At 41.3% G+C, this 8,743-nt stretch overlaps 1 protein-coding gene across 2 annotated transcripts; it reads right to left on the bottom strand.

Annotated features, from left to right (window-relative positions):
- Positions 1-885: 885 nt before the first annotated feature.
- On the bottom strand, positions 886-6,705 carry tcea1 (transcription elongation factor A (SII), 1). 2 transcript variants are annotated; one of them, XM_012837050.3, is made up of 10 exons: positions 6,502-6,705; positions 5,494-5,556; positions 5,301-5,406; positions 5,097-5,196; positions 4,785-4,927; positions 3,791-3,847; positions 3,544-3,698; positions 1,813-1,959; positions 1,476-1,547; positions 886-1,271 (listed from the first exon to the last, which is right to left on the bottom strand). In XM_012837050.3, exons 1-10 carry the CDS (start codon positions 6,574-6,576, stop codon positions 1,263-1,265), a joined length of 927 nt encoding a protein of 308 aa, XP_012692504.1. In that variant the 5' UTR covers positions 6,577-6,705; the 3' UTR covers positions 886-1,262. The 2 variants fall into 2 exon arrangements, with proteins under 2 accessions (XP_012692504.1, XP_031416328.1); XM_031560468.2 differs by having other exon boundaries at positions 4,785-4,930; positions 6,502-6,702.
- Between the last annotated feature and the right edge of the window lie 2,038 nt (positions 6,706-8,743).

The following is an 8,743-nucleotide window of genomic DNA, read 5'->3' as shown; positions in this document are numbered from 1 at the left end:
GTCCTTGTCCACATGCAAATACTCCTGGGCAAAGCTTCTCACCATCTGCGAGAGGCCCGGCATCTTAAATCTAAACGCATGATTCTGCCATAGTGCTGACTATTAATAATACACATAATAGCTACGAGACCTGAACTTCTCAGTAAAATATGATGGCTGAGCACAGAACTCCATTAACTGTCGACATGGAGCTTTACTGCATGTTGCTTTTGTGTGGTCCACAGCTGCAGCCACTTCAACCGGGAAGTGGAGAGGCACATCCTCTTCGCATGCTCCTTCAGCCAAAACACAGCAGGGCTTCATCCCACTGTCTGCCCATGGCCATAACCAGCCAGGACCTTGAATTCTTTATTTCTTTTTTTTTCCGAAGAAAACCAATTGAAGCTACAGCTCCTTTGAGTGTATGCGTTCATAATGGTTTAAAACAGGTTTTCGTTGTATTTAGTGTCCGTTGTTTGTGAAAGAGGGCCTGGGGTGCAGCTCCGCTCAGCTTTTATTGAAGTAGAAATACAACATATGGCAAGTGATAAATCAGGCTCTTAAGAAAACAAATAAATAAAAGAAAAAAACTGCAGAAAGCATACACACAAGAGACAAAGATGATAGATGGATCTTATTCACAAGTACAGCAATGTCTGTCTCAATCAATCTCGGGTTCATATAGCGCATAAAAATGGGTTAAGTTTGTAGGTTCCATTTTGAGGAAATTCTTGACACCAGATCTTGCTAATATTCAAACCCTGATTATGGCCCGTCTCTGCCAGCCTCTTCTGATAGTACCACAACTCTGCCACTTCATGAAAAGAGCTTACACCCCTGGAATTTTGGAAGGCATGTTAATGGCAATTACTATACTGGCCGGACAAGAGAGACAGACACGACATGGAACGTTTATAATTTTTTATTTATTTCAAGGAACATTTCATTCCCATTTTAAATTAATGTGACGAGTCCTCATTAGAGCAACACAAAAAAAAAGGTAAATGTGATCAACGTTGTCAAAAAGTTAAAACTACATATAAAAAGTGATGGTAGATAAACGGAGAGACGCAACAACATTGAGTCTGAGAGCTGAGCCGATTTTCAGGTCAAGATAAAAACATGGGAAAGTTCTGTGACCAAAGGAAAAGAACATTCAGTGTTTTTGGGGCAATATTTGTGCACCAGGTACCACCGATGTAGTAGTTCCTATCTGTAACCGATTCAGACTCCTGGTCTGGGAATTAAGCTACCTCTGCAAGCTGAAGACATTCCTCCAATCTTCAGCAAAACTGCAGGAAAAATAAAGGAAGAAAAATAAACATTGAGAAGTTAGTTGGAGCTCAATGCCCTTTAAATTTCACAACAATTAGATGTTTACAAATTCTAACCGCAATATACATGAGATCATTGTATTTGGGTAAGAACAAATTGTAATCGGTAAAATGAGATCAGGCAACAGTCCATGCAATACGGTGCAAAAGACATATCCTTACCTTCCACCTATTTCCGCACGCATTGCAGAAGACAAATGTGGTCATTGGCTCATCAGCACTGCGAGTCTGAACCTGATGGATATTTAGGAGAACATATTAGTAGAGGAAAAATCTGGTGCTCGGTCTGTCACATTACACATTACACTGAACTAAAAAGTTCAGCTGGTTTTCCACTGTGAAGTCACACAGCCTTTACCAACTGTCTTTCCCATTCAAATTAGTAACTGGAACACCCATGTGACAAGTGATTTGCAAGTTTGAGTGACTATAACATGCAGTCCCCATGCCAATTTAGCATGAGTAAAATCAATGCAGTAGGAAACCACAGTAGACTTACCTGTGTGTAGGTGCAGCACTTCTTTTTGCACTTCCCACAGGTGAACAGGTCAGTTTCGGTGCCGCCAGTCTGGGCTATTTGGTGGTCCCTGATGGCCTCTTTGGTCAGGTTCTTGCGCATCTCCCTCAGCTCATCGCTTGCCATTTCCTGGACAAAGGAACATGAATAGACAGCCCATTAATATATAGCACTGAATTCCAAACCTACAGCAGCCAGTTGAGAGCCCTGTGCATCTATAGAGCTAAATCTAGATAAGAGAATTTCCGATATTTTTTTTACTCAAAACACTTAGTTATTGATTTGAATAAGATAAACACCCACATACTAAAAATTATATAAATAAAGATTAAGCAATTGTATTAGTACTTTAGTACAGAATATACTATAAATTATAGTATAATCTAAGCATAGTGAATAGTCAGAATCAGAATCAGAATCAGGTTTTATTGGCCAAGTAAGTTTGCACAAACAAGGAATTTGACTTGGTAAAGTGACTCTCAGTGTGCTTACACAAAATATACAACACAATACAATACAATACAAACAAACAAACAAACAAACAAACAGTGCAATGGACTAAGGAGTTTAAAAAAGTATGTACAAGGCGGAATGGCTATATACAGTAGCTGTGAAATGTTGCGCAACAGTAGTGCAAAGAAGAAGTGGAGAGTGCGAGAAGTGCAGGGATAAATATATAAATATAAATATATATGCTACAGTGGGTTAGTTGTTCAGTATTGAGACGGCGAGGGGGAAGAAACTGTTTTTGTGCCTGGAGGTTTTGGCGAACAGTGATCTGTAGCGTCTACCAGAGGGGAGGAGTTTGAATAATTTGTGTCCGGGGTGTGAGGGGTCTGCAGTGATTTTTCCTGCCCGTTTCCTGACTCTGGAGGTGTACAGGTCCTGGATGGTGGGCAGGTTGGCACCAATGATCTTTTCTGCAGACCTGACTGACCGTTGGAGTCTGTTCTTGTCCAGTTTGGTGGCCGATCCAAACCAGACAGTGATTGAAGTGCACAGAACAGACTCTATGACTGCGGTGTAGAACATGCTCAGCAGATCCTGAGGCAGGTTGTACTTCCTAAGCTGGCGCAGGAAGTACATCCTCTGCTGGGCCTTCTTGATGATGGTGTTCAATATTCTTGGCTTTGCAGTAACATTTAGTTGACTTAGCAAATAATAATAATAATAATAATAATAACAACCAGTCATTTTGTAGTATTTGAGTAGAGGCATTTCAGTTTTCATTGGTAGTTAATTTGCTGATGAAATTAATCCAAATTTCACACAAAACAACAACCACCACCTTCCCTCTAACCAATGCACCAAACTCTTTAGAGTTTAGACTTTAGAGTCCTCTGACCTGCACTCTAATCCTTACACAAAGAGTTCTGAACACAATGCAATACTGTATTTGCTGCTGCTGCAGATGTGCTGGTCAAACACACGTTTAGTAGTTCTTCCAGCATCTAACGACAGACATTTTTTGCCAGGATAGTGCCCTCTATTTTTGAAATTAAGAAAAGATGGCAAAAGGCATGTCCGTTACAGTTATTTCAAAAGCTAAAACCTGACCGGAACATTCAGACAGCTCCCCAAGGTAAAAAAGAAGGAAAACAAAAAACTGTCACACAGGATGACCCAAATTTAACCACAGGCCACCTCAATAGAGTGGTGCTCAGGTGACTTGGAGAGAAATGAAAAGTGAGCAGCGCTCTGCACTGTCCTTACCTCAGCAGTCATCTTTGCCATGCGCTCCGGTGACACGTTCCCACACAGCACATTCCTCCGCAGGTTGGGATTCTTGGTGTCCTTCAGGTTTGCAATTCGGCTCCGAATACGGTTCTTGTATTTCGGATCTGTGTGTTTAAACTCTAAAAAGATGCGTGCCAGCTTGTTAAGGAACACACTCGTTTTGCTAATTAAAAGCCATAAATGTAAAAACAACAGAACACCTCTATGTGCCTTCAAAGGATATTTTCCTCAATCTGGGCTCCAAGCTCATCACAGTCTGCGCCAATGGCAATGTGATCATCTGATGGGAGACATAAAACACACATGTAACCTCTAGCTAAAAGTGGTAACTGTTTCAGTATTTTCTGAATTGACAAATGTCAGCAATGAATAGCTATTCTCGTGGGTTGATAACTTTCAACAACTTTGTCATAACATATACTAAGGCTGGGCGGTATATAAATGTTTTGAGGTATATCAATGGCTGGTATGTTTCCATGAATGTAAAGAGTTGTAAACCATATTCAGGACTTATATTTACACACCTAAAGAAATAAATCTCTGGCACTTGCTGTGGTGTTTATTGTAGGCAACTAGCGATCGCATAATATCTTCAGAAATGTACTTAACTTACTGCCGATTGCAGTGCTGACCTTATAATTACCTTACAGCAAGTTTGCCGGTGGTAAGGTGAATAAAGGTTTTATGTGTTTGATGGCGCATTATAATCACACAGGTTTATAATTGCATAGCTTTTTAACGGTATACTATGTCACTTTTCTCTGCTCTCTCGTGACCACGTTCATAGCCTGGGCTTGCTTCTGATACTTCAAGAATAGTGTGGTAGATTGTTAATCATATTATGCATATAATGTCAATGCCGATAAAATTTCCATTGTTTTTTCAAATCAAAACATTAATGCACTATTCATGCAGTTAAATCACGCCAAACCGCTAAAAATTCCCAGGAATTAACAGCAGTGATCTAAAGCTTCACTTGGGTCTTGTGACACCTAATATGTGGCTTTGACTCACAACTGAACATTTAGCAAACTTAGTAGGAGATACCAATATATACATTGTGCATCGCCGTTCAGCCTAAAAAGACAGAGATATGATTTCCGCCCAGCCCGAATATATACCATGTACTTGGCCTGCATATTTGGGACTAAATTATAATCGCTTTACTGAGTTTGATCTATGTATGTCAAGTGCAGTGTAAGCGTTGAGAGGCTTGCCTCCTGTCTGCAGGGCAGTGGACATCAGCTCCCTGCACTTGAGGCGGACTGAGTCAGAGGTGACAGGCGCTCGTGGGAAGGTGGCAATAAGCGTGTTGGGGGTGGCCTCAGCAAGATCACTCTTGCTGGAATTACTGCTCGAGCTTCTGACACAGACAGAGAATAAAAGAAAAAAATATAGGGAAGAGCCATATTAGAATATATAAGGACACTGTATACAAACACATATACATCATGTACTGTATATGCAGGCACATAAGGAGAGAATAACAGCTAAAAGACAAAACAGGAAAGAAATCGTTGCTTTAATACCTCTCTTCGTGGGGCTCAGGGCTGCCCTGTGATGTGACTGTGGGTGTTGTGGGCTCCTTCCGTTTCTCATCAGATGACTTGTCACCACCACCGGGTTCATCTGTGGAATCACACCACCTTGATTAGTAGTTGAAATAACTTATGAGCATCCTGGGCGAGAGACTTGCCTGAAAACTCTTCAAATAGGACGTCACTGTAGCTTACCCAAGAGTTTCTTCCAGGATTTGATGAGGGATTTGGCGAGCGATGTCACTTCATCGTCGGTGCTCTGTTTGCGAATTGCATTAACGGACATTCCAATTCGGGTCGACTGCAGGAAAAAAACAGACGGCTGCTTACCGGTTGCCAGACCACAGACAACCAAATGTTGGAACATGATAACCAGGCCTAACATTACCTGAAGTAACTCCAGCGTCATGGCGATGCTTTTCAACTCCTTCAGGAGATCCAATGCACCAGACTGAAGAAAACAAAGCATTTTAAAAGTTAGGGTACGTTTTGTGATAAAAGCAAGCTTCAGTACACAACCTCGATCAATGGAGGATGCGTGTGATTGCACATTACCATTCAGTTAACGCTGCGAGAATTAAGACACGAGACAACTTCAGAACTTACTTTGATAGCCACATTGCTTGAACGAGGTAATTTTCATAGAGATCGGTCTACATTTCGTATGATCTTATAACCTTATTTGTTTTAATGTACACCAGCACTCGCTTGGCAGGTCTAGCACTTGTAGTAGGGTGCATGTCCAGCAATCTTCGCGTCTCTCGCCAGGTAACAAAACCTCTCGCGCCAGAAGACTATCCTAGCCATCTAACTGGATGGTGGTTGTAAACGGAGGCTATTCTAACAACACTGCTAACTAGCTAGCATGTGATGGCTAAGATTTGCTAACGGGGACAGCCTACTTGAGTGTTCTAAAAGTAGACGTGGAACACGGTTAACATTTGAAGACATTTACAAACGTGTAATGACCAACGGTATACTGCCCAAAACATGTGAATTCGCGGGAAAGGGCCATCTAACCCAGCCATCATAATGGCTTCAGTGACTGGCTAACGCAAGTGGCTAGCAATGTGGATTGTCCACACGTTTTCTCCAAGAACAGCTGGCTGCGAACATTCCCGCTAGTTTTTTTAGCAGCTTATTCCGTTTCTGTAATGCGACTGATTATAAGAGCCAAACAGACGATGGTATATTTTGCTCAGTTGCTAGATCTTTTGTCAACAATCCTGCATAGCTAGCATGTTAGCAATCTCTTTACGTGTAGTAGATACATGTTATGCTACACCCAACATCACAGGGTTAGCGTTCGATAACTATGCAACGATAGCCAATGTTAGCATTCTGCCTTGTCTGGGACAGAGTAGACACATTCATTCAATCATGTCAAAAACCTCACCACACTTTTCTTCTGCGCCATTTTATCAATCTTCTTCGCAATCCTAACTATGTCATCTTCTTCCTTTTTACCCATTGTGTATGTTAATCAGGGCGCAAATTAAAACAGAGTAAACGACGATGGTGTCGCGCTCCCACACAACAAACCACCGGCGGGCTGCCGAAAGCTAAGCTGCAGCGCATGACGTACACTAATTTATCAGACCAGTCTAATCGCTTACCGAACAGAATAATACATCGATGTAGTAGCTCTACCACTCACTGCCTGGCTAGTCAACAAACAGATACCTTCTTAAAATATGTTTAAGATGTGGTGTGTCTCCGAATGGAGTGTGCTGTGCCCTTGACAAAATGAAATGCAATGGACTTATAATGCATTTTATAATGCAATTATAAACGTATAATGCTATTATTTCCGCTGATGGTGGCCACATTAGCTAGCCACGCCTCATTCTGCCAAGGTCACGTGATGATTGATTTGTCATTTCAGGCCATTTGGTCATGGCTGCAGACCAGGTGTTGGGTTGACAATCAGGCAACTTTTTCAAAAAGAGGGGAATCGGTTGTGTGCAACAATTTGCCGCTTTCCCACTAGCTGCTAGACTATGCACTATAGTTTTGTGATAGCTCTGGCAACACCCTGCGAGAATGTAAGCAGAGCTTTCACAGCTCGACAACTCGGCTGTTGGTGGTGTTTGCAAGGTTTTTGCTTTAAGAACTTTTATTCAAGACACATTATTAAGAAGCATAAAATAGTTTATGATGAATGTTCAGGTGATGAGAGGGCCTGGATACAAGCATTTAAACCATGCAGCACTAACTTCAGTACACCAACTGGTTTTATTTATTTATTTATTTAGTTAGTTGTTGTTTCTATTCTCTTTCTTTCTTTTATTCTTTCTCTTCTTATAACTGTTGAACGATTTTAGTAACTTTGGTAATTTGTTATTGTCCAGTCCGGTTCCCTGTGCCTAAGCATAACCTACCAAGGTACTGCTTGCACTAGCTACTAGCTTCCACTAGAGGGAGCAGGAGTATTCTTGTTCATTTAGACTATGCAAGAGGCCTTGTTTTAAAGTGGCATTATGCAGTAATTGTACATCAGGATTAGGGTTAGGATAAGCATTTTTCCCTTAAAATAACAGCTTTAAAAAAATTGGGGCGCTACAATGACTTTTAATATGGATAATCGCCTCCGTGCCATTGCCATACGAGGGTCCGTAGGCATATTACTGCTATGTAATTGCCTGAAGCCGCCCGTTTTCTACTGTCTGCCGAACTAGTAAGTAGCTTATTTGCCGTCTTGCTTTGTCTTGTGTGTTGCACTTGCTTGATGTTTGACTGTGTTAGGACAGTTGTTGACTAACTAGTTTGTCATAATGTCAAAGTCAGCACATTTCTAGAGATTTCGTTAGTTTTAGCCGCTAGCATATCGTTAGCGATTAGCAATTGTTCCGTTATGCTACTTTAACGTACTAAACCTAAATACTAGCCTGACGATGTCATACTCATAATTCTAGTCAGAATATGAGTCTGATACTGTGTCGCTACACGATGGTAGTCCTTTGGGGGATAGTAGTCCCTCACATTGCGCATGCTCAGACACAAACGGTTTACGGCATAAGGCTCAACATAATCGCGCATGCTCAGTCAACAAAACGGTTTACAGCATAAGGCTCAACATCAACATCAACATATCTGGCTTGTCTTAACGCATAATGTAGGTTTATTTAACGTAATATTTAATAATGTTGTAAACGGTTTAAACGTCAACATATGGGGCTTGTCTTAACGCATAATGTGGGTATATTTAATGTTATATTTAATTATGTTGTAAACGGCTAACAGCATAAGGCTCTTTGTCAACATATGAAACAAAACTGGGGAGAGACTTTTTGATCCTCCACCTCATCTGTTTTGTCCACTGTGACAACATCTTCTTTGTTTTTAAATAAATGGGCATGTTTTTAAAAAAACTGGCTTTCGTCGCTTTTCTCCATGATTGAAAACGGATCTGTCGTTGTGACGCATGCGCGGCTTCGCTGTCGACAGCAGTCGACAGTGTCGCAAAATGACGCATGCGCAATGTGAGGGACTACTATCCCCCAAAGGACTACCATCGTGTAGCGACATACTGCTCCATTTGGGCTGTGGCGTGTTTCAACCGAACCAGGAAAAAAATGCCTCTTCGCTCAATTGGATAGACCTACAACCAATCAGAGCAACGTAGTCGTCATCAGGGC

The sequence above is a fragment of the Clupea harengus genome, chromosome 22, assembly GCF_900700415.2.
Source record: "Clupea harengus chromosome 22, Ch_v2.0.2, whole genome shotgun sequence".
In the NCBI taxonomy this organism is placed as follows: Eukaryota; Metazoa; Chordata; class Actinopteri; order Clupeiformes; family Clupeidae; genus Clupea; species Clupea harengus.
Note: the sequence above shows the minus strand (reverse complement) of the source record. Positions and strands in the feature narration are given on the sequence as shown.

What these genes read in the sequence shown, in the direction of transcription:
- tcea1 (XM_031560468.2), bottom strand. Translation starts at nt 6,576, where the DNA reads ATGGGTAAAAAGGAAGAAGATGACATAGTTAGGATTGCGAAGAAGATT. An exon ending in TGACGCTGGAGTTACTTCAG is followed by an intron (nt 5,407 to 5,493) that starts GTAATGTTAGGC and finishes TTTTTCCTGCAG; the next exon opens with TCGACCCGAATTGGAATGTC. An exon ending in TGGAGCCCAGATTGAGGAAA is followed by an intron (nt 3,699 to 3,790) that starts ATATCCTTTGAA and finishes ACAAGCTGGCAC; the next exon opens with GCATCTTTTTAGAGTTTAAA.